Source organism: Mobula birostris, chromosome 25, assembly GCF_030028105.1.
Source record: "Mobula birostris isolate sMobBir1 chromosome 25, sMobBir1.hap1, whole genome shotgun sequence".
In the NCBI taxonomy this organism is placed as follows: Eukaryota; Metazoa; Chordata; class Chondrichthyes; order Myliobatiformes; family Myliobatidae; genus Mobula; species Mobula birostris.
Genome location: NC_092394.1, coordinates 51,182,516 through 51,208,147, shown reverse-complemented (window position 1 = coordinate 51,208,147; position 25,632 = coordinate 51,182,516). Strand labels below are relative to the sequence as shown.

The window sequence follows — 25,632 nt, the reverse complement described above, 5'->3', positions numbered from 1 at the left end:
TACAGTACACGTACTGACTTTGACTCTAACAATCTGACACATTTTATGTCACTTATCCCCAACTTTCTGTGGGCTGTGGTTGAAGTTTCGTCAAATATTTTACCATGTTAAAAGGTATTATATGAACACAAACACAGCTGTTTGAGTTATATCTCCAAGCTGCTAGCAGCCATAGTTGTACACTGCTGAGTGTCGGAATGAAGTCAATGAGCCTACCTACTGTCAGGTACCTTGGCCAACTGGGCCCATGATATTCGGCAGAGAGCATGTAGACTATCTGACTGTGACAGACAGTGCATGCTCTACACAGGTTCTTCTTCCAGCCAAGGCCTCTGGTTAGTGATAAGTGCTGAAGAGGTAATCAGAGAAAGGGGAAATGGAAATTTTTTTTGAAAACATTTTGACTTTTGTTTTCTCCTCAGCCTTTCTTCCACGTGTTCCAATTGCATCGTAACACAACACTAATTTGATCCTGCTGTTTCAAACAGATTAGGTGACGCGGCAGCATAGAAACAGCACGTGTATGTGTACGACACTAGCAGATTCACAATGATCAGGAGTTGTAGATGAGATGGCTGCCTGGGTAGGTGTGCACATTAACCAACCAACGCAGGCACTGGCAGGGTTCCAAGTAATTTAAAATACTAGCTGCCTGTACGCCTTGTTCTGCTGCTATAAACAACCTTGAACAATGCACCTTACCAGGAATGAAAGGCTGCTTGACAATAGAAAAGCCAGTTCAGATAAATATTTGGGAACAAAGCAGAGTTAGATAAATATTTTCCAGTATTCCAGGAGGGAAGCAAGAAGTCCTGTATTGTGGAGCATTTCCTCAGGAGATGGAATAATTTAGGTTGAATACGTGAGAAGGAAAAATATAAAGGATTTTTAGATAATGGATTTGACAGTCTATTTGATTTTTTTTCTGTTATATATAGGGCAAGAGGTTGCATTTTGGAGACTTATCCGTTTTCTCCTTAGCAATCAGAAGCAGAGCATTAACTTTAACCCTAGATAAGTTACTGTACGATCTTGAACTGAAATGAATTTGCTGCAGTCCAGTTAATGAACAAGAATGCTTAACATGAAGCATACCACATCCCGTTTAATTTTATTGTTTGTCTTAAATATAAATTACAAGTTGCTGGAAGCAAGAGCTAAATAATTTGGCTCAAGGCATTTTAAAGCTGTGTGCACAAGGCAAGTCTGAGTGGTTAAGGAGAACATATTCCCTTAACCAAATTACTAATGAACAACAGAGTCTGGTCCATGAAGCAAAAGAATAATGAATTCAATCTCATCAACAAACATCTAAGAGAGGCAAAGACTGAACTGAGAAGTAAAGGCAGAAGTGAAATATTTTAATTATAATGTTAAAATACTATCCCGAGTAATTAAATTCAAAGGCGTAAGATGTCACAATAAATGAAAAGGAATACTCTGCAGATAAAAAACAGAAAATCCCGGAGGCAGGTCAGGCAGTATCTACGGAGAGAGAAGCAAATTAATTTTCCATGTCAATGACGTTTTATTCATGATGAGTAGTTCATTTTCAGTCTGACCTTAAAGTGCTTAAAAGGAAAATTGTTAGTCTTGTGTAGCTCAGGACAGAGCAGCTCATCTTGGTGGTAACTCTGGATTTCCATTTAGCTACATGTCTAAAGTTGCAGGTCAATTTATAAATAAACCAAGATCTTCGCCATTACAATTACAGTAAATTCTGTGTTCCTGCCCCAAGTATATCTTAGTTTGAGTTAATTAATCAAAAAAATTCAGAGAAATTCAATCACCTGTTTGACTTGATTAATAACTTCAGCGATGAGCTCGTTCCACTTGCTGCCTGAGAAAGATTGTCTCACCTCTGAACACTGCAGAGCCTTCAGGACAAGACAGCAGGCCTGACCCTGCAAAACAGGTAAATAAGATTAATACAAAGACATGGATGAGCCAAAAACCCTCACAAGTACCTCACTAGTGGACTCAGTAAAAATGGTTACATTTATCAGGAAACCTGACAGCCCAATTTTCCAAACACTCTAGATCATCCTCAGTAGTTTTGAAAATTTTCACTTCATAATTTTGAGAATGCAGCATCTAATTTTTATACATGTTCATAAACAGATAACTGTCAATGGTTAGATAACCTCCTGTAGTGATGATAATTGAGGTTCGGAAAAAAAAGCTCTGCTATGATCTCTTGCACCAACCTAGAGCTAACCCAAAAGACTGCAAATCCAGCAAATACACTCCTTTCCAAGATCCCGCTGCAGAACCAGTTGAGACTCGTGCTTAATTGTGGGATTGTGTTCCACGAGGTAAAAGTAGTGCTAACTGAACCACATGAATGGAATGATGAAAACAGGTAGAGATTGGTTACTAAAAAGAAGTGTCACTTTTAATCATTGCCCCTTTGCACCCTCAACACACTAATCTAGCGCAGAAAGGATGAAATTTTAATATTTCAAACACAAATTCAAATAGATCCATAATGTTACAATAGGAGAAAAGAAATACAAAAACTGCACATTTTAAAATCATCAGCCTACATTGCAATCAAATAAGGCAAGAACAATTATATACACTAGGATCTTTATATTTAATTATGTACACTGGCTACAGACATTCTACACCTCATTAAGTAGCAAGCACTTATGGAGGGAAACTTAAACTATTAAATGACCATTACACAAAGTTGGGTTCAGTTATTGGTAAGTTTATGCCTTGATGAACAGTTAATTACACTTAAGATATTCACTCATTCTTTGGTGGTGACCATGACTAACACCAGACTGAGATCTATAGAACATGGGGTAAGATTTAGTGGCTTATAATGCTACACATGTATTTGGGATTAAGCAGAAGTTTTCAAAAATGGTTGGAATATCAAAGTTACAGAGCTGTGAGGAGGGGCCAGTCCATGGGTGTACTAATGTGACAGAAGCAGTTTTATATCAGACAGGAACATTACTGTATATTTTTTCCTCAAACATGGAATATTATATTATTGCAATCAAGGAAATGTGGTTAGCTGGTTTAACAATCTGGGATACAGAAGTTTCAGATGCAACAGATGGGAATGCACAGGAGGTTAAGTTAAGTCACATTACTGATTAGGGAGAACATCATGGTACAGCTCAGCATATTCTGAAGGGCTCGTCCAACGGGCCATATGAGAAGAAGAATTGAGGAATAAGTTGGGGTGATCATGTTGGGGTTATACTATCAGCCTCTCAATATTCAGGAGGAATTAGAGCAGATAGTGTCAGCAATTCCCAGAAACGTGCGCGAACAATATGGTTATAGCAGTGGGGGGGGCTGGATTTTAACTTTTAAAATATTGACTGGGATTGCCTTAGTAAGAGGAGCTTAGATGGAGCAGAGTGTGTTAAGTGCAGCCAAGGGAGGTTTTTGAGAAAATACATATAGTTCTTCTAGAGACAGAGCTGTACTCAATCTTAAGAAGTGAAACAGGGAAGGTGGTGGGAATATCAGTGTGGGAAATACTTTGTGAACAGTGATCATTATTCTGTAAGTTTCAAAGTAGTTCTGGAAAGGAATTAGTTTGGTCCTCAAATTAAGGTCTTAAATTGGGAACAGTCCAATTAAACTGAGAGCAGATGCTTGCAGCTAAAACATCTCCTAAGGAGACTTCTTAAAGAGAGTGAGTAACTGCCTAGGGAAGGCAAGTTCTGTTAAGCGCAAAAACGAAAGATGGGGCAAGATATGAAAACCCTGCACAACCAAGGACATAGAAAGTTTGATCAGGATTTTAAAAAAAGGAAGCATATAGCAGGAAGAGTCAAATTGAGTCTGTTAAGAAATATGGATAGTGAAAATATAAAAAATAAATTAATAGGGCAAAAAGAGACTTTGAAATGTCCTCGGCAAGTAAGATTAAAGAGAATTTCAAAATATTCCAAAAGAGCATCAGCAGCATGAGAGTAGCTGGAGGAAAGTGTGGTCCCTTTAGGGACCAAAGGGGTTTCTAAATGTAAAACCAGGAATGGGGGCATGGTCCTAAATGAATACTTCTCATCTATATATACAAAGAGAAGGATGTAGAAGGTAGTAAAGAGTATGTGGATAAACTGAAGCAATGCTTGGATTATGATATGTACGTTATATGATATATATTAAGAACTTGAATGCAAAATGTAGGAGGTATGATTAGCAGATGTGTGAATGACACAAAAGTGGATGGCGCTGTGGCTTGTAAGGAAGATTGTCTGAGTCTATAGCAAGATATAGATCAGATGAGAAGTTGAGTGGAACAGTGGCAGATGGAATTTAATACTGACAAGTGGAAAGTAATGCATTTTGTGAAGTCAAATAGGGGTAGAACAGATACAGTAAATGGTAGGGGCTAAGGAATACTGATTCACAGAGGGTCCTTGGGATTCAAGTCCATAGCACCCTGAAACTGGCAACACATGTAGATAAGGTTAAAACTGCATTTGGCATACTTGCCTTGATAAGGTTGGGCATAAAATACAACTGTGATGTTATGCTGCAACTTCACAAAACACTTTCAGCCTGCATCTTTAGAGAACTATGTGCAGTTCTGGTCACCATACTACAAGGATATGCTTGCACTGGAGAAAGTGCAGAAGAACATTACCAGTATATTTCCTGGACAGGGGAACTTTAGTTATGGGGTGAGATTAGATAGGCTAAGCTTGCTTTCCCTGGAGGCGAAGAGGTGAATTGGTAGAGTACATAAATCAGAATCTTCTTCCCATGGGTAAAACAATAAAACCAAGGTGGTTTAAATTGAGAGGAAGAAACGTTACAAGAGATTTGAGGGAAGCTTTTGTTTTCATTCACACAGCAGGTGCTTGCTATCTAGAACTTGCTGCAGTGGAAGTGGTGGAAAGATACAATCACTACATTAAAGAAACATTTAAAAAGCATTTGAACAGGCAAAGTAACAGAAGATTGCAGTAACTAATGTAGGCAAATGGGATCCAGTTTTTGGGATATGCAAACTGCTGTCATCCATACAAGATAAAGACTTACTATTGGACAGTAAAAGAAGTGCAATCTGAAGCAGCCATTTAAACTCATGAACCAATTCAATCTTTGTTCATTACATCATTACACAATCAGGATAACTGCTGTATGTTTCTGTTGCTATATAATTAGCCTACTTATAAATACATTCTTGCTCTTCTCCCTGATGAGAATAATTGGATAATGAGATATTTACCATCGAGTTTTTGATTGTATGGAGAGGTTTCTCACTCACATTAGACAGCAGTAGAAGCTTCAGTTTAACAAAACCACAGATCAAATGATAGAAGCCAATGTCTCACTGCCAAATTGATTCTGTGTTACCAACTGAGCCTCACTGGCAATGAGAACGTAGTGTTATGAGAAATAGCACAGTACCAACATTCACTGCTACTTAACTGCTTCGTTTTGGAAATGATATTCCAAAAGTCTAACATTGCAGTTGCTGACAATTTTAAATAGAAATGGAAGATGCCCCTTATTTCCAGCTCAGTAGAGTTATTCTGATCTCAGAAGGTCCAAGGCTTAAATTGTGTTCTAAGGTGAGCTCCAGGTCCAGGTGTGAATGATTATTTAAAATTATACTATGGAAGTTCTGCATTGACTGATGTGCTGACTTGTAGTTAGGACACTAAAATAAGGATGTATCCATCTTCTCAGAAAGACACAAGCCATCCTAAGACATTGTTTTGAAGAGAGAAAACTGTAGAATTCCATAACCTAACAAGTGGTGGAAAGAGTAGGATGAGGCAGAATAACTAATTAAACTAAAATACTCAAGAAGCTGGAGTAGCCAGCCAGTGGTGTAGTGGCATCAACCCAGACTTCGAGGCCACTGGTCCCGAGATCGAATTCGGCGGGCTCCTTGCACACTGGGTTGAGCTTTGAGCTAGTTACTCAGCCTTGTAAAAAACAGACAAATGCTAAGGAAATGGCAAAAAAAAAAGCCGCACAATGCACGAAAATGAGCAACTCAGGAAGCTGAGAAGCAATTTTTTTCCTGCCAACTGCAGATTGAAATAGGATATAAATTTACAATACTACTTTATATCAGTACATTACTTTGCACATCAATTCCATTTAATTATTTCTTGTCTGCATTAACTGACCATCATCACTGAGCCAACAAGCACATAGTAATTAGTGTCTTTCAAGGATCCTCAATTAAATGGACTGAGTTCAACGTTATTTTTAAGTTAATGTCCACCAGTGAGACAAAAATAATGGGTTGAAGAAAATTAACTCTCTTCATAAAAGTGCTAGTAACACCAACTGAATTTAATTTTAATGAAGAAAATCCAAAGAACAAGACACTTGGCTGTTTTTGCTTCCAGACAGGACTACTGATATTTAGCCATTTAAAATGGCAGAAAGTCTATTATATAACCTCACATTCACTATGAAACACTGAAGTCCTCAAGTTGTTGGATAACTGGAGACCATATCTGTCAACAGCAGCAGATGGGTCAAAGCTGGGAAATTTGCATTGGTCTGTGATCTCCTGTTAGACACAAGTGGTGGTTCACCAACCCACTGCAGGTGCTCAGCTTTACTTCAGCCTGTACTCTGCAATTCCAAGTTTCTGTTCAGTTAATTCTTGAAGAACTGGACTGCAATTACTGAATTTTAAGCAAATAGACTGGCCCAATTTCTTTCTAATTTTCCTTAGTGATAATTGTAATAAAGATCCAGAGAAGTTTTGAAAGTAACACACCAATGAACTGTATTAATGTGAAACTCCCATGCAAGTTATTAACCAAGTTCTATCCACCCCACAGCTAAAGCTTGTTTATCTGGTATTCATGTATCATGTAACCAGCAAATGTTTTTTTTTGCTTTGAAAATAAGATCAAAAAGTGAAGTTTATTTCCAGGATTATACAAAATAATTGTGAAAAATATTTTTAGTTTATTTATATTACACAGAGGGGGAGTGCAACTGCAGAATGATTAACAGCAATATCCTCTCTGAAGACTTGGCACTTCATGCGATGCTGAATACGGCCATTCATTTGATTTATTTTTGCTGCATTTTACGGTAAAACATAGAATTGCTATGTACAGTGGCATGTAAAAGTTTGGGCACCCCCGGTCAAAATTTCTGTCACTGTGAATAGTTAAGTGAGTAGAAGATGAACTGATCTCCAAAAGACATAAAAGTTAAAGATGAAACATTATTAGTGTATTATTTTTGTTTTGTACAATTTTAGAGTGAAAAAAAGGAAAGGAGCACCATGCAAAAGTTTGGGCACCCCAAGAGATTTGAGCTCTCAGATAACTTTTATTAAGGTCTCAGACCTTAATTAGCTTGTTAGGGCTATGGCTTGTTCACAATCATCATTAGGAAAGGCCAGGTGATGCAAATTTCAAAGCTTTATAAATACCCTGACTCCTCAAACCTTGTCCCAACAATCAGCAGCCATGGGCTCCTCTAAGTAGCTGCCCAGCACTCTAAAAATTAAATAAATGATGCCCACAAAGCAGGAGAAGGCTATAAGAAGATAGCAAAGCCTTTTTAGGTAGCCATTTCCTCAGTTCGTAATATAATTATGAAATGGCAGTTAACAGGAACGGTGGAGGTCAAGTTGAGGTCTGGAAGACCAAGAAAACTTTCCGAGAGAACTGCTCATAGGATCACTAGAAAGGCAAATCAAAACCCCCGTTTGACTGCAAAAGACCTTCAGGAAGATTTAGCAGACTCTGGAGTGGTGCTTCACTGTTCTACTGTGTAGCGACACCTGCACAAATAGGACCTTCATGGAAGAGTCATCAGAAAAAAACCTTTCCTGCGTTCTCACCACAAAATTCAGCGTCAGAAGTTTGCAAAGAAACATCAAAGCAAGCCTGATGCATTTTGGAAACAAGTCCTGTGGACTGATGAAGTTAAAATAGAACTTTTTGGCCGCAATAAGCAAAGGTATGTTTGGAGAAAAAAGGGTACAGAATCTCATGAAAAGAACACCACTCCAACTGCTAAGCATGGGGGTGGATCAATCATGCTTTGGGCTTGTGTTCCAGCCAGTGGCACGGGGAACATTTCACTGGTAGAGGGAAGAATGAATTCAATTAAATACCAGCAAATTCTGGAAGAAAACATCACACCGTCTGTAAAAAAGCTGAAGATGAAAAGAGGATGGCTTCTACAACAGGATAATGATCCTAAACACACCTCAAAATCCACAATGGACTACCTCAAGAGGCGCAAGCTGAAGGTTTTACCATGGCCCTCGCAGTCCCCCGACTTAAACATCATCGAAAATCTGTGGATAGACCTCAAAAGAGCAGTGCATGCAAGACGGCCCAAGAATCTCACAGAACTACAAGCCTTTTGCAAGGAAGAGTGGGTGAAAATCCCCCAAAGAATTGAAATACTCTTAGCTGGCTACAGAAAGCGTTTACAAGCTGTTATACTTGCCAAAGGGGGTGTTACAAAGTACTGACCATGCAGGGTGCCCTAACTTTTGCTTCGGGCCCTTTTCCTTTTTTGTTATTTTGAAACTAAAAGATGGAAATAAAAAAGTAATCCTGCTTAAAATATTAAAGAAATGTGTCATCTTTAACTTTATGCTTTTTGGAAACCAGGTCATCTTTTACTCACTTAGCTATTTCACAGTAACAGAAATTTTGACTGGAGTACCCAAACTTTTGCATGTCACTGTAGAAAAGGCTAAGGAGATAACATGTTGTTCAGCAACTTACTTAAAGATCTACGCATGAAATACTAGTGTGCTACAGACAGTTATTTATTTCTGAGCAAGTCTCATTTAACCAGCAATATTCATGCACCCTGCCCCCAGCACCCCCATTTCCACAGATGCTGGCTAGCTGAGAGTGTTAGGTAACACTGCCCTGAAAAGGGACATTACAGCCAGAGGTGAAATCTTCATTCTTCATTATTTTCTGCCTCTAGCAATCGTCCTTTGCAGTGCATATTATGACTGGATTAATTCAAGGAATACGTAGGTAAAAGAGACATCTGACAGCCAAAGCAGTCTCTCAGTAAGATCCTGCAAGGTACTAGAGAAATATGACCTACGTACCATAATCGTGTGGCGGTTAGTGCAACGCTATTACAGTTCAGGGTGCTATAGAGTTCATCGGCGTCTCTCTTCCCTCCATTAGACATTTACACCACACGCTGCATCCGTAAAGCAAAAAGTATTATGAAGCATCCCATGCACCCCTCTTCTCCCTCCTGCCATCTGGCAAAAGGCACCGAAGAATTCAGGCTCTCACGACCAGACTGTAACAGTTTCTTCCCCCATGTCATCAGACTCCTCAATACCCAGAGCCTGGACTGACACCAACCTACTACCCTCTACTGTGCCTATTGTCTGTTTATTATTTATTGTAATGCCTGCACTGTTTTGTGCACTTCATGCAGTCCTGGGTGGGTCTAGCACAGTTTTGGTGTTGTTTAACGTAGTTCAGTGCATTGTTTCATGTAGCGCCATGGTCCTGAAAAACATTGTCTCGTTTTTACTGTGTACTGTACCAGCAGTTATGGTCGAAATGACAATAAAAAGTGACTTGACTTGACTTGAGACCTCAATTTTGGAGCAGTTCTATAGGGAGTCTCTGTACGCCCTCCCCATATAAATCGTGGGTTTTAGACCACAAGACATAGGAGCAGAATTAGGCCATTTGGACCATCGAGTCTGCTCCATCATCCATTTTCCCCTCCTCAGCCCCACTCCCTGGCCTTCTCCCCATAACCTTTGATGCTGTGTTCAATCAAGAACTTAACAAGCTCTGCCTTAAATACACCCAATGACCTGGCCTCCACAGCTGCTTGTGGTAATAGATTCCATAAATTCACCATGCTCTAGCTAAAGAAATTACTCTGCATCTCTGTTTTAAATGAACACCTCTCTACCCTGAGGCTGGGCCCTCTTGTCCTAGACTCCCCCATCATGGGAAACATCCCTTCCACATCTACTCTGTCTAGGCCCTTCAACATTCGAAAGGTTTCAAAGAGATTTCTACCCCCCCCAATCCTTCTAAATCCCGCAAGTATAGACCCAGAGCTATCAAACATTCCTCGTATTATAACACTTCCATTCCCAGAATAATCCCTGTGAATCTCCTCTAAACCCTTTCCAATGTCAACACATCTTTTCTCAGATGAGGAGCCCAAAACTGTTCACAATACTCAAGGTGAGGCCTCACCAGTGCCTCATTAAGCCTCAGCATCACATCCTTGCTCTTGTATTCTTGACCTCTTGAAATGAATGCTAACACGGCATTTGCCTTCCTCACCACCAACTCAACCTGCAAGTTAACCTTTAGGGTGTTCTGCACAAGGACTCCCAAGTCCCTCTGCATCTCAGATTTTTGGATTTTCTCCTCATTTAGAAAATAATCTGCACACTTATAGTCTACATGAGTGTATGAACATACATTTTCCAATATTGCTTTTCATTTGCCACTTTCTTGTCTATTCTCCTAATCTAAGTCCTTCTGCAACCCACCTGTTTCCTCAACACTACCTGCCCCTCCACCAATCTTCGTACCATCTGCAAACTTGGCAACAAAGCCATCTGTTCCATCAACTAAATCGTTGATATACAGCATGAAAAGAAGCAGTCTTAATACCGACCCCTGCAGAACACCACTAATCACTGGCAGCCAACATAAAAACGATCCTTTTATTCCCATTTGCTGTCTCCTACCAATCAGACAATGCTCTAACCATGCCAGTAACTTTCCTATAAAACCATGGGTTCTTAACTTGGTAAGCAGCCTCATGTATGGCACCTTGTCAAAGGCCTTCTGAAAGTCCAGATATACAACATCCACTGCATCCTCCTTTATCTATCCTACTTGTAGTCTCCTCAGAGAATTCCAACATGTTTGTCAGGCAAGATTTTCCCTTATGCTGGCTTTGTCCTATCTTATCCTGTGTCATCAAGTACTCCATAATCTCATCCTCAACAAACAACTCCAACATCTTCCCAATCACTGAGGTCAGGCTAACTGGTCTATAATTTCCTTTCCGCTGCCTCCCTCCTTTCTTAAACAGTGGAGTGACATTCGCAATTTTCCAGTCCTCTGGCATCTTGCCAGAGTCCAATGATTTTTGAAAGATCATTACTAATGCCTCCACAATCTCTACCGTCACCTCTTTCAGAACCTTAGCGTGCAGTTCATCTGGTCCAGGTGACTTAAGCACATTAGGTCTTTCAGCTTTTTGAGCATCTTCTCCCTCGTAATAGTAACTGCACTCACCTCTCTTCCCTCACACCCTTCAACATCTGACACACTGCTAATGTCTTCCACAATGAAGACTGATGCAAAATACTCCTTTAGTTCATCTGCCATCTCCTAGGTTTTCTCCAGGTCCTCCAGCTTCCTCCAACAGCCCAAGGACATACTGGGAAGGTTAAACAGTCTTCATAAATAGCCCTGTGATGAGGTTAAGGTTAATTGGGTTTGTTGCGTGCTGCTGGAGAGGTGTGGCTCAAAAGGCTGCAAGGGCCGACTCCTAGTAGCATCACTAAATAAATAAAATACTTCCAAGTCAAGCAAATTAACTTGCCTTTGCAAATTAACTTTAGTGTGCAGGTGAGTGGTAGCATTGGGGAATCGGGGGGGGGGGTTGTGGGGAGTTGATGGGAACGTGGGGAAAACTTTTTAAAAATGGGATTAGTATAAATGGATAATTGAGGGCCAGCATGGATCCTTTGGGCTGATTGGCCTGCTTCCTTGCTGTTCCATCACTCTCTGAAACCAACAAGCTAATGAGTTAAAAATTTAATCAACTATCATAAATAGTGCACAACTCACATCTTTGCATTGCAACAAATGGCAAACAAGTCAACCTGCTCAAAGTTTGAAAGTTGCTCTTAAAATTTAGAGAAGTTTAAGAAGAAAGCTTCCCCTAAAAAATAGCTCAACTGTTCAATCCTCTTAGTTGATCCAGGCTGGCATAAGTTTTTCTGCCAGTATTGGATCCAAGATAAAAGCTGTTGAGGACAGGTTTTATGTTGAACTGTGCTTCAAGCAGATGTGCACCTGAAGAGAAAACTTCAATTTAAAGTTGCCAAAACTGCACTGAAATGTCTGCCTGCAATGCAGGTTCCAGTCTAGCAAGGTACTGAAGGAACTGAAGAGATAAATTGAAGGGATCTGTTTCTTTGATGCATTCAAATTACAGCTGCAAAAGTATTAAAGTACTCCAGCTCAGCTTGGATATAGTATTTCTAATTTACATGCATGCCCATGCACCACCAAATAACTGCACGGGCACTTTCTACATTCCTTACTGCACACACAGGTACAACCCTGGAATTATATAGAATGATTACACAGCTCTGTATAACCAGTGCTGGAGGAAAAGGATCCCAAGCATTTAATTAGCATATCTGACTCCGAGCTTTCTTCCCCAATACAATTTTATCACAATAGTTATCAGCAAACTTGGATGACGTAACTAAGATATTTAAGCTATCAGAATTTGGCCAAAAAAAACTACACTCATATACATACATACAAGGTAATTACTAATGACAATATACTTGAATCTAGTAGCTTAAGTATAGTGACTGAATCATGTTGCGTTGAAGTAGCTGGGAGAGATAGTAGAAACTAGAATTTAATGATTGCTGTGGAACACAGAGTACCTGGTTTTCTCCTGGAGGACAAATGACGCACAATTGCAAATGTATGCTCCCAGCACACCAATAGCAGATCATGGTTGCAAATCAAAGAAACGATGTCTCCTGATAGTTGAACTAATTATGTCAACTAAACATGAAATACTCTGATCAGTTGCAGTGACAGCTTAAACTAAATCCTCCTCACTTAACTCATTAGATGGCGAATATCATGCATTCAGTGGCCACTTCATTAGGTACACCTAATCAGCCAATCATATCACAGCAACTCAATGCCTAAAAACATGCAAACTTGATCAAGAGGTTCAGTTGTTGTTCAGACCAAACACCAGAATGGGGAAGAAATGGGATCTAAGTGACTTTGAGCATGGAATGATCATTAGTGCCAGAAGAAATGGTTTGAGTATCTCAGAAAAAGTTGATCTCTTGGGATTTTCATGCACATCAGTCTCTGGAGTTTACAGAGAATGATGCGAGAAACAGAAAACATTCAGAGAACAGCGGTTCTCTGGGTGAAAGTGCCTTGTTGATGAGGTCAAAGGAGGATGGCCAGACCGGTTAAAGCTGACAGGAACACAAACAACTACGCTTAGCAACAGTGGTGTGCAGAAGAGCACAACAGTCAAATGTTGAAGTGGATGGGCCTCACAGACCATACCCAGTTTCACTTCTGTACCTAATAAAGTGGCGACTGTGTGTAGATAGAGGCAGGAGTTTTAGGTTAGACAATTATGGGGACTGTTGTTTCTTTACCACCTCCATCAGTATTAGATGATCAGCTGGTGAGCTAGAGACTCCGGTCTTCTCCTGGGAAATCAGTTCTATATCTAAAGTGGAACTTTCAGTCATATCGCTGTTAAAAATAATCCACATCTCATGGCACCAGCAGAAATGCATTGACTAATTAATACCAGATGAATACAATATAAAAAAATTTGTGCATCAAACTAGACATACTTCTCAGTTGTGCTGTGGTTGAGGGAACTGGCAATATGTGGTATTATCACACTACTTAAATACAAACAGCACCAATACCTGCCACCTGTGGTGCCCTGAGTCAACGTGCACACAAAATACTGGGGGAGCTCAGGTCAGGCAGCATCCATGAAAACGAACAAACAGTCGACATTTCGGGCTGAGACACTTCTAGAGTTTGTTCATTTCCATGGACGCAGCCTGACCTGCTGAATTCCTCTAGCAATTTGTGTGTGTTTCTTTGGATTTCCAGCATCTGTAGCATTTCCTGTGTTTATGTCAGTCCTAATGAAGTATCCTGGCCTGAAACGTCGATTGTTTGTTCATTTCCATTGATTCCCAGCATCTGCAGAATTTCTTGTGTTTTTGTCAGCATGAGTCCTATTGAAATCACCACAGTGTAGGATGAAGAATGTCTGAACACCAGCTGAAAGCTCATTAATCCAGGACCTTCACCTTGTAATTCAAGATCATCACTGAAACCTGTAAGGCACCAAAGCTGAAAGCTCTTGACGAAAAGGAAATTGTGGCTAGTCCACAACTGAATGTCATTCAAACATACACACATATACTGCCAGACAAAACAACGCTCCTCCAGATCAAGGTGCACAACACAATACACACAAGTCACACACAACACATACATAACATTACTACAAATAAATTAACAATATTTATGACACAAGTTTAAAAAGTAAACACTTTAACACTACTGGTACTTCATATGTGATGAGACAAGTGGTGGCAGGGAGTTCAGTACACTCACAGCCTGAGGGAAGAAGTTGTTTCTCATCCTACTAGTTTTTGTCCTAATGCTACACTACCTTCTTCTTGATAATAAGGGTTCAAAGAGATTGTTGGACGGATGAGAGGGATCACTGACAATGCCAAAGGCCTTGCATATGCAGTGCTCTTGACAAATATTTTTGATGAGTGGAGGAGAAACCTCGATGATCCTCTCAGCAGTCCTTGTAATGCTTTGTAGAGACTTGTAGTCAGATGACTTTCAGTTCCCATACCAGATGGTGATGCAGCTGTTCAGGACATTTGATGGTGTACGGTGCTCCCGTAAAAATTGATTGGAAGGTGGGGTGGGGGGCGTCTCACTCACTTCAATCTCCTCAGGAAGCAGAGAGGCTGCTGTGCTTTCATAATCAAAGGAGATGTTGGATGTGAATTGAATTGAATTGACTTTATTACATAAATCCTTCATATACTTGAGGAGTAAAAATCTTTACGTTACGTCTCCATCTAAATATGCAATGTGCAATTTATAGTAATTTATGATAAATATTGTGTACAACAGGACAGTCAATATAACATAGATATACAATTGTATCAGTGTGAATTAATCAGTCTGATGGTCTGGTGGAAGAAGCTGTCCCAGAGCCTGTTGGTCCTGGCTTTTATGCTGCGGTACCGTTTCCCAGACGGTAGCAGCTGCAGCAGTTTGTGATTGGGGTGATTCAAGTCCCCAATGATCCTTCCAGTCCTTTTTACACACCTGTCTCTGTAAATGTCCTGAATAGTGGGAAGTTCACATCGACAGATGCACTGGGCAGAGTTCTGCGATTGAGGGGAATACAGTTCCCATACCAGGCATTGATGCAGCCAGTCAGAATGCTCTCAATTGTGCCCTATTATGATCATCCATTATGTGCACTCCCAGAAACTTGGTGCTCCTAACTCATGGAGGAGCCATTTATGTGCAGTGAGGAGTGGTCAGCCCGAATCTTCAAGTCCACAGTCATCTGCTTGGTCTTGTCCAAGTTGAGACTCCAGATGTTGTGTTTGAACCATTTTACCAGCTGCTCTACCTTACGTCTGTATGCCGTCTTCTTATCATTGTTGACGAGGCCAACCACAGTATCGACATCAGCAAACCTGATGCGCCATCACCGTGAACAGCAGCGGGGTGAGCATGCACCCTGGGGGCCACCAGCGTTCAGCGTGTTGAAGCTGAAGACGTTGTTGCCAACACGGAGTGATTTTTCTGTCAAGTAGTCCAAGATCCAGATACAGAGTGAAGTGTTTGAGACCCAGTGAGGACAGGTTACCCACCTGCTTCTGAGGAATGATCATATTAAACGCTGAGCTGAAGTTGATAAGCAGCATCCTGGCATATGAGGCACTATTTTCTAGGTGGGACAGGATGGAGTGGAGCGCAGAGGCTATGGCATCATCAGTGGGCCAACTGGAGCAATAAGCGAACTGGAAAAATGTAGCAGGAAGCTTCTACGTTGATCAGACATCATCACAAGAACCTCGCAGTAAGTTGTATTCTATGTGTTCCGTGTCTTCTAGGTTTATGCGAGCTTCGCACGAGTTAATTAAGCAGAGAAATGATTACACTGCTGAAAAAAAAACACAAACCTGGCTAATAACATTATCAATGACTTATGGGTAAGGAGCACAATTCAGGTTTGCAAGTGAATAGTTACCTCAAAGAAGGGCAGACATTTTACAAATATTTTACAAAGGGCAGAATATTTTACAAATGTTATTGCGGATAGTTCTCAAAGCACACCTAAAAGTTGAAATGTTAACAAGAATTACAGTGCTTTATTCCTCCATTTTCTATTGGGCTCCAGGCATCGATTTAGCTGTGGAGTTTGAGCGTGGGACCCAGCAGTATACACACACCTACTTAAGCAAGAAGATGGAGCGTTGAAAAGAGACAGTGTTAATCTCAAACATGTAATCGCTTAATACAGACTGGAACTTAGCTTAGTCAATGATTTCCACATGGTGTCTGAAAGAAAAGCAATCTGTTACAAACCGTCACTGAACCAATAAGGAGTACTGGGTCAGGTGACCAAGGAAGAGTGCTTGATTTTAAGAGTTGGAGGGGCTTGAAGAAGGGTGAAACACTTGAGTGTAGAGTAGAGACAACTAATGTTGTGGCTGCAAATGATGAGACATGAAAGGAAACATACAAGGAGATTAGACCTACACATCACAGAGGGCAGGGTTTAATCTTACACTACACTAATATCAACCACACATGAATACAGCCAAACAAGACAGTGTCACTCTGAGGCCAAGATGCAAAACACAGTACCAACAGTCATACACAGCACAAGGAACATACAAGATAGCAAGCACACAACATATCAGTAAAATATAGTAACACAAAAAAATATAGTCCAAGACCAAGTCCATAAATGTTCCAGCAGTCTGCAGTGAAACATAATATGGTGGATGTTCTACTGAGTGAACACAGGGCTGCGGCAGCACCAACTCCAAAGCCTCTCTCCCTTCTTTACTAATCCTTTTATTGATTTAAAAGGAGCATAAATACAATCAAGAGGAGAATTATCTCAAATATATATATCAGTAACAATACAAACTGAGATTAAGATAGACATTGTCAAAATCATAGATATTGTTAAACTAGTATAAAATATATAATAAAAAAATGAAAATAGCAATTCTCCTCTTATCAGTTTATGAAGAGAAAAGAAAAAACATTCGAGTTTTAAATGAAGAGAAAAAAAACCCCTCCTACACTATATAAAAAAAACCAAAAAAAAAGGGACTGGGCAGTCCATTTTGAGGATACGATCAAAAAGAAAGAAAGAAAGACTTTCTGATCAAATCTAAAACTTCGGGAAAAAAATTGGAAGAGTAATAAATCAAATTAAATGAAAATATTGGATAAAAGGTCACCAGATTTGCTCAAATTTAAAGGATCTATCAAAAGTCCGAGTTCTTATTTTCTCTAAATTTAAACAGGACATAATGAAGGAGACCGTAGGTGAATTAGAATCCTTCCACTTCAATAAAATGGCACCCCTAACAAAGCTTCTCTCCTAGGCGGCTGTGAACGGGTTACACTGCGGCTTGAGGTCCTGCCCTTGCTAGGATCGAGGTCACACAGCTCTCCCACTGTCCGCCAATAATCAGTGAATCAGACTTACGGCACTCTACATTAACAATATCCAACAGATTCTTGTTATCACAAGGAAAACAACTAAGACGATCACTTGCTGTTAGACTGGAAAGGCCCCTCACGTACCGACTCCCTCAGTGTCTTTCTGAGGTAGGCAGCAGCACGGCCACACCACATCCAGCTCCTTTAGTTTATCCGCCAATGAGCAACTTGCTGATAGGGGAGACCTGCAGTACTTTCAGCTACGGAAGATGTGTGGCCACAGGTATCTTTCCCAGCACAGCTTAATGCCATCAAGAGTTGAAAGGCAAAAAGAAAATACTCGGTACAAGACAGTGGTGGGCACTGACATGGCAGGCTGAAGGGCCTGTTTTTACTCCGAATGACTTTCATTTAAAAAGAAATTGCTGAAAATACTCAACAGGTCAGGAAATTGCTGTGCAATGCAAAATATAATTAAATACTTCAAGTCCTAAACCTTTCAATAAAATTAGGATTAAAATTAGAAGTGAGAGGTATTTTGATGTGCAGAGAAGTGGAAGGGAACTCGAAAGACTGGTTATCTGAAATTGAAACTGTTAAGTTCTAAGAGCAACATTTGTCTAGTCATAGGATGGGATGCTGTTCCTTATGCATGTGTTGGACTCGTTGATTCTTTTAATTCTTTAATAGGGAGTCTCCCTTTCTGAAGGGAGTATGCAGTCTCAGTTATGATTGCAATTTATGAAAATACCATTTATATTTGGAACATGCACCAAGGAGGCCTCTTCTATAACAGTAGCACTAGTTAAGTAAACCACAGAGGCCCTAGAGGTCTTAGGATCTGGAACTGGCAAAGTCTGTGTGCAACGAGCAGCTGATTGAAAAAGGGTAGCATGCTGAACAACATCCCTTGGAGAAAAGCCTTCAGGCTGGTTAGGACTAGTGTCCAAGATGTTATGCAACTCAGTCCCTTCTCCTGATAAGCACAGGGTTCCTGGTACCCAGCTGGCAACTGACAAATCCTCAGGATCCTCAGCCATGGATGAATCATTAGCAGTTGAAGATCCCCAAAATGCAACTGCTACCACATTGAGAAGACCATAACATATAGGAGCAAAATTAGGCCATTCAGGCCATCAAGTCTGCTCTGCCATTTGATCATGGCTGATCCCAGATCCCATTTAACCACATACACCTGCCCTCTCACCATATCCCTTGATGCCCCGACCAATCAGGAATCTATCAACTTCCGCTTTGAATATATCCACGAACTTGGCCTCCACTGCAGTCTGTGGCAGAGCATTCCACAGATTCACTACTCTCTGGTTAAAAAAACTCCTCCTTACCTCTATTCTAAAAGGTCACCCTTCAATTTTGAAGCTGTGCTCTCTAGTGCTGGATACCCCCACCAAAGGAAACATCTTTCCCACATCCAACCATTCAACTTATCTAGTCCTTTCAACATCTAGTAGGTTTCAATGAGATCCCCACGCATTCTTTTAAATTCCAGTGAGTAGAGGCCCAAAGCTGCCAAACGCTCCTCATATGTTAACCCCTTCATTCCTAGAATCATTCTCATGAACCTCCTCTGGACACTCTTCAATGACAGTACATGATTTCTGAGACAAGGGGCCTAAAACTGTTGACAATACTCCAAAAGCAGCCTAATATCTTAAAAAGCTTCAGCATTATCTCCTTTTTATATTCTATTACCCTTGAAATAAACGCCAACATTGCACTTGCCTTCTTTACCACAGACTCAACCTGTGAATTAACCTTTTGGGAGTCTTGCATGAGGACTTCTAAATCCCTTTGCACCTCTGATGTTTGAACCTTCTCCCCATTTACACAAGAGTCCACACTATTGTTCCTTTTACCAAATGCATTATCATACATTTCCCAACAATGTATTCCATCTGTCACGTTTTTGCCTAGTCTCCCAATTCAAGTCTTGCTGCAATCACATTGCTTCCTGAGCACGACCTACCTCTCTACTTATCTTCGTTTTATTTGCAAATTTTGCCACAAAGCCATCAATTCTGTTATCTAAATCACTGACAAACAATGTGAAAAGTAGTGCTCCCAATACTGACCCCTGAGGAACACCACAAGACATTGGCAGCCAACCAGAAAAGGCCCCTTTTATTTCCACTTGCTGCCTCCTGCCTGTCAGCCATTCCTCTATCCATGTCAGTATATTTCCTGTAACACCATAGGATTTTATCTTGTTAAGCAGCCTTACGTGAGGCACCTTATCAAATGCTTTCTGAAAATCTAAGTAAATGACATCCACTGCCTCTCCTTCGTCCACCCTGCTTGTTACTTTCTTAAACAATTCTAACAGATCTGTCAGGCAAGATTTCACTTCACAGAAACCATGCTGACTTTGACTTATTTTATCATTAGACTCCAAGTACCCCAAAACCTCGTCCTTAATATTGGACTCCAACACTTTTCCAACCACTGAGGTTAGGCTAACTGGCCTATAATTTCCTCCCTTCTTAAAGTTTGGAGTGACATTTGCAATTTTTTCAGTCCTCCGGAACCATGCCAAAATCAAGTGATTCTTGAAAGATCATGACCAATGCATCCGTTATCTTGTCAGCAAACTCTTTCAGGACTCTGGGATGTAGTCCATCTGGTCCAGGTGACATATCTACTTAAGACCTTTCAGTTTGCCTAGCACTTTTGAGGTGAGAGTTGATATTGGACAAATGGAAAAATATGCTGGTGAGGTAGTAATGGGGGACAAAGAAATGGCAGAAGTACTTTGCTTCAGTCTTTACTGTGGAAGACACTAGCTATATGCCAGAGGTCCGTAAGTGTCAAGGAGCGGGAGTGAGTACAATTGCTATTACAAAGGAAAAAATTCACTAGGTGCAATTAATGTCACAGAAATGTATACAATATCCTCCTAGGCACCATCATCCTCTTAAGCTCCCTTTGCAATCTCAACCCCACATCTTGGCTACTATTTGGAGGCCTACAAATGATTACTATAATGTTTTTTTACTCTTACAGTTTCTTAAATCCACCCACAAACATTCAACATTCTCTATTCCTACGTTACCTCTTTCTAAAAATCTAATTCCATCTCTTATCAATACAGCCACACCATTACCTATGCCTTCCTGCCTGTCCTTTCAGTACAAAAGTATATCCTTTGATGTTAACTATGACCTTCTTTCGGCCATGACTCAGTGACGCCCACAATGTCATACCGACCAATCTCTAATTGCGCCATGAGTTCATCCACCTTATTCCAAATGGTATGCGCATTTCAATAAAGCATCTTCAGTCCTGCATTCTTCGCCCTTATGAACTTTGCCTCTGTGATACAGCTCAACTCTTTGCTCTGTCTCCAGTTGCACCCAGTGAGGATGAGCCAGGTGCAAATCCAACTGAATATTCTTCGTTAGTTAATCCAGCAATTATATTAATTATATATAGGGCCTGGGCTTATTAGTAGACCAAGGAGCTGAATTATAGAAGCAAGTGAATATGATTACCTTTGACACTAAAGTATCATTTGACTAAGTGTGACATCTAGAAGTAACGGTAAGACGGAAATCAATGGGCAACAGAGAAAAACACTTCAATGAAATCAAGTGTTGCACAAAAGAACTTAGCTGTGATTAGTAGAGGTCAACCACCCCAGAGCCAGGGCATCACTGCAGTCATTTCCCTGGGCAGTGCCCAAAATCTACCATCTTCAGCTGCTTCATCAATAATCTTCCTTCTCTAATAAACTTGTTAATGACCGCACAATGTTCAATTGCATTTCCTATATCTCAATAAATAATGCAGCTAGATCTCGATATAATTCAGCCATAGGCTGGTAAATCACACCTAATATTCACAATGTAAAGCCTTTGACCATCTTCAACATGAGCAATACCAGTGACCTACCACTATTATGCAATTATTTTTACCATCGTCAAGGTTCTCACCATCCACATTCTGGAAAGAATTCTTGATCAGAAACTTAATTAGACCAAATATATAAATGCTACAGGGCTTCCTTAAGGTTGTCATAACCATGGGTGGGGGGGGGGGGGTGGCGGCGGAAGAGCTTAGTGGGGATAACTTCCCATTAACTATTAAATGCTCTTATTGACATGCATCTCAAATAGCCGCAAACAACCAAGTCCAGCTCCTGGCCTTCACGTGTGGCTTGGCTACTAAGACCGGCAAAACCGTTTCTGCTGCCAGGAGAAGGGTTATTGTTGTCTTAAAAACCAGTCACACCGGGTGGACGACGCTAGTCAGCTGTGGTTGGCAGCTCATCTAAGAGAAGGAAAATTCTGATTTCAAACCTCTTCTGCCTTGCAGCTATACCCACTGATAGGGAAGGCTTTGGGAGTGAACTCCAAGGAAAATTCTGGAGCTGGAGTCCCTCAGGCAGCCCTACATTAAGTTCAGCGCTGACTGGAAACTCCTGTAACACAGCTGCTGCCTACTGTATCAGTTTATGCCATTCCTTTGGATTCACCAGCTGCGTGGAGAGGAGGACACACCGACACTTGCTTGGGCACACCACCAACTGCAGCTTCTCCAAGCTGCACTCCAACTTCGAGATATGTCATCACTGACTCTACAGCCAGCAACATTACGGCAGTAGATGGACTACTGTTTAAAGAGACAGTTCAACATCATCTTTTTAAGAACGCTTAGGATTAGACAACACTGGGCTTGTCAGTGATGCCTAGATTACATAAAATAAGAGTAAAAATGCTAAGTAGTTTTGCTAGATCATTATAGAGCACAAGTGTCATTTGAACTACTGTAGACAACATCTCTACGTGCATGCCCATGACAGGGTGCAAAGGAAAAGCATGAGGAAATGGGTTTGACGGAAATGCAGATGGATTATCCATCCATGGTGAAGATGAACAATTATGACCAGGGAAGTGGAAACTGTCGAAGTGACAGAGTGCAGATGAGAAGAGGCTGGATCAGGGGAGGAATGATGAGGAAAATTAGTCATGTGTAGAGAAACTGAGATTGTTCACCTCAGATCAGAGGTTAAGGGAAGATTTAACAAACGTTCAATGAGGGGATTTGATACTGTCGTTAGAGCTGTTAAGTAGTGGGCTAGCAAAGCAATAAAACAAGGATAAATTGTGTTACTCAGTGAACTGATATGATGTGGTTTGCATTCCCTGAAAAGGGCAATGTAAATGTATCCACCTGAGATAAAAAAATGAAAACCTACAGGAAAAGCCTAAATAGAGCTTTCAATGACATGGAGCAAACACGATAGTGAAACTGCATCAGCAGAGCTTCCAAAACTGTAACAACACCCACTTTGCAAGGAATATTCTTCCTCTTACCATTTTCTCCAGACAGCACACAATTTTCATAAGACTTGATTAGAATAAAATCTGCTCAAGTTCAATTAAATGAATGGATCTGAGTGTATTGTTCCTTACCCGCTGGTGTTCCCTAACTCCATCAGTGATGGACACAATGGCAAGTGGCAACAAACGATTACACATGACCTGAAATAGACAGGGAGAACAATCCATATTAGTAAGTTCACTTAACAGAATGAGCATCCTAGTGAATAACAGTCCAGTTATAGTACCTACAAACAGCTGAAAATGTTACAAGTAGACCTTGCCAGGAAATGTACAACATACAGGAGAACCGCCTGACAACATAGCCCAATAAGGTAACTGCACAGTTCTGGCTGGGCTTTGACAAGCATTGCTAATACTCAGGAATATGCATTCAGAAGTGGAATTGATGAAATACAGAAGTTGACCTATCTAAACCATACAGGCTCTCAGTAGCTCAATCCATTAAATTTCATTTCCTTCTTTTTGCCACGAAACTCTTCAGATTATATTCCCTTTTGCAAGCCCTGACTGTTTTGTGCTACCACCATTTTCACAGGCACAAGTTTCAGATTGCTATTGAATTCTGAATGCAGAACTTTCCCTCGCACGACCATCACCTCCAACTGCACTATATCTTTGGGCCAAAATGGTAAATATGTTCCACTTAGTCCTTCATCTATCCACTAATGGGAACTGCTTCGCTGTTTTACCTACTAATTCAGTTATAATCTTGTACACCTCCCTCAAATCGCCTCTCAATTTTCTTAGCTCTAAGGAGGTGCTGTCAGAAAGACTGCAGTCAAAATTCAGATATTAATGTCGAAATGCACAACACATTTTAATATTTCATATTCTGGGCTCCTGAGGTACTGAACACTCATTTTTGAAGCTACATTTATATTGTAGAACTGTCTAACTGTAATAAAACTCAGGACTTCAGTGGTGCCAGAGTGGCACATTTTCCAGACTAGTGTACATTATTCCTATTAATAGACACACAAAACTGTATTTCATCCCTCAAGTAAATTTCATAGTGATAGACATTTTTCAGTGAACCCAGGTGAGTTGAAGGCGGCAGCATACGAAAGAACGACCTAGTGAGTTTAAAAGGAGAGTAGGAATAAAGTCTGAGTGAACTCAAAAGGCGGTTAGGGAATGGTGCCCAGAGAATTTAAAAGGGCCCAAGGAACAAGACACCGGTGAGTTTAAGAGTCTTAGGAACAGAGCTCTGATGAGTTTAAAGAGAGCGCAGAAACCGAAACATTAGGACTTGCCAAAGAACAAGGTAGTGGATTATTGAAATTTTAGTGTACCAAGATTTTGTGTAATGTATATATATTTTTAAATATATATTTATATTTTTAATTTATTAAGTATTTATTTTAAAGAAATAATGAAAGCTTTTAAAGAAAACATTCACAATTTCACTATATTCTCAATGCAATCCATAGAGACCGCTACAAGCTTTTCGTTCACCAATGGCATTTCCACTAACGAGGTGATCATCTAAGTTTATTGTGAATGATCTGCTCGGTATGTTGAGAGGAAGTTTAAGCATAGCTGTACATTACAGTATGAAGCAGATTCACAGTAGGATGCACCTCAGCCAAAACAGCGACCACTTTGAAAAAGGACAGTCTTTAAAAATCTATTTACTGATCTGATGAAAGGATGCATTCTTCAATAGCTGGGATTCAACTAATACTTACACCATAAAAGGAGAGCATGCATTAAAGATATCTTCTCATTTGACTATGAGCAAACACTATTTAGTGCAGGAACTAATAAAGGAACCAACTACAAAACAAGGAGGAGAAGATGGCGGCGCACCTGCGTGTGCGCAGCCCTCTGGTGAAAAATGATACCGTATCCGTTAAATAGGGGCCGTGGACAATTCTGATTTGATGGAGATGAACGTGAAAGCACAGAGGAACATCTGGAGAAATTCCTGAAACGCTCGTTCACTGCTGTCGTTGCTGCGTGGTCAGGAATCTTTCCGAGGGTAGGCCTCAAAATCCCCGGCCTTGCCTGCCTTTGGCGACCGAGAAGGAGGTCAAATCATTCAGACAGAGATGGCGCTCAGAGATGTCGGAGAGCTGATCAGAGCTCAAAGTTTTCGGATGACTCAGAGTCGGATTGTGGTCGGCATGGCAGGGAGAGTTTTTCTTCCTTCTCCCGTCTGCGTGAGATGTGGGAGATTTGAGAGACTTTGAACTTTACTGTGCTCATGGACTTCTTCATCAAGTTATGGTATTGTTGCACTGTTGTAACTATATGTTATAATTATGTGGTTTTGTCAGTTTTTTCAGTTTTGGTCTGTCCTGTGTTTTGTGATATCACACCGGAGGAAATATTGTATCATTTTTTAACGCATGCATTACTAAATGACAATAAAAGAGGACTGCGTGTCTTCATAATCTAAAAAAAAACCAATCAAGTAGGAAGATCCAAGGTTCAGTAAAACCTAATCATGTTACAGGATACTTTTTATACCTTAATATTCCTGGATTGGGTCTTGCAGACATAAAAAGACTATTCAGCCGGATCAGGATATGTTCAGACAATGTAGGCATCCCAAAGAGGAACAGTTTATCCTAACTTTCTAACTACTTTCATATTAAACACTGCATTTTGAGGGATCCCAGCACCACTAAGCCATGCTGAATGGCTAATGTCAGTAGAATTGGCATCAGTACCCAAGGCTAAGGAGGGAAAGAAGAAAATACCAAGACATGTCCTTGCTCCCTGACCATGATCAACCTTTCAAAGCATGCAGACAGAGTTCTGTCCAGATTCAGTCAGCAGTTACTGTGGTC

General features: G+C 40.5%; 1 protein-coding gene across 1 annotated transcript in view; it reads right to left on the bottom strand.

The window, feature by feature from the left end:
• The window catches only part of mybbp1a (MYB binding protein (P160) 1a), a 102,773-nt gene that overhangs the window by 7,205 nt on the left and 69,936 nt on the right, over window positions 1–25,632 (bottom strand). Inside the window, exons 23-24 of the mRNA XM_072243624.1 lie at window positions 22,907–22,975; window positions 1,791–1,904 (exon numbers count right to left, since the gene is read on the bottom strand). Coding sequence (XP_072099725.1) covers window positions 1,791–1,904; window positions 22,907–22,975 — 183 coding nt within the window. The remainder of the gene's footprint in view (window positions 1–1,790; window positions 1,905–22,906; window positions 22,976–25,632) is intronic.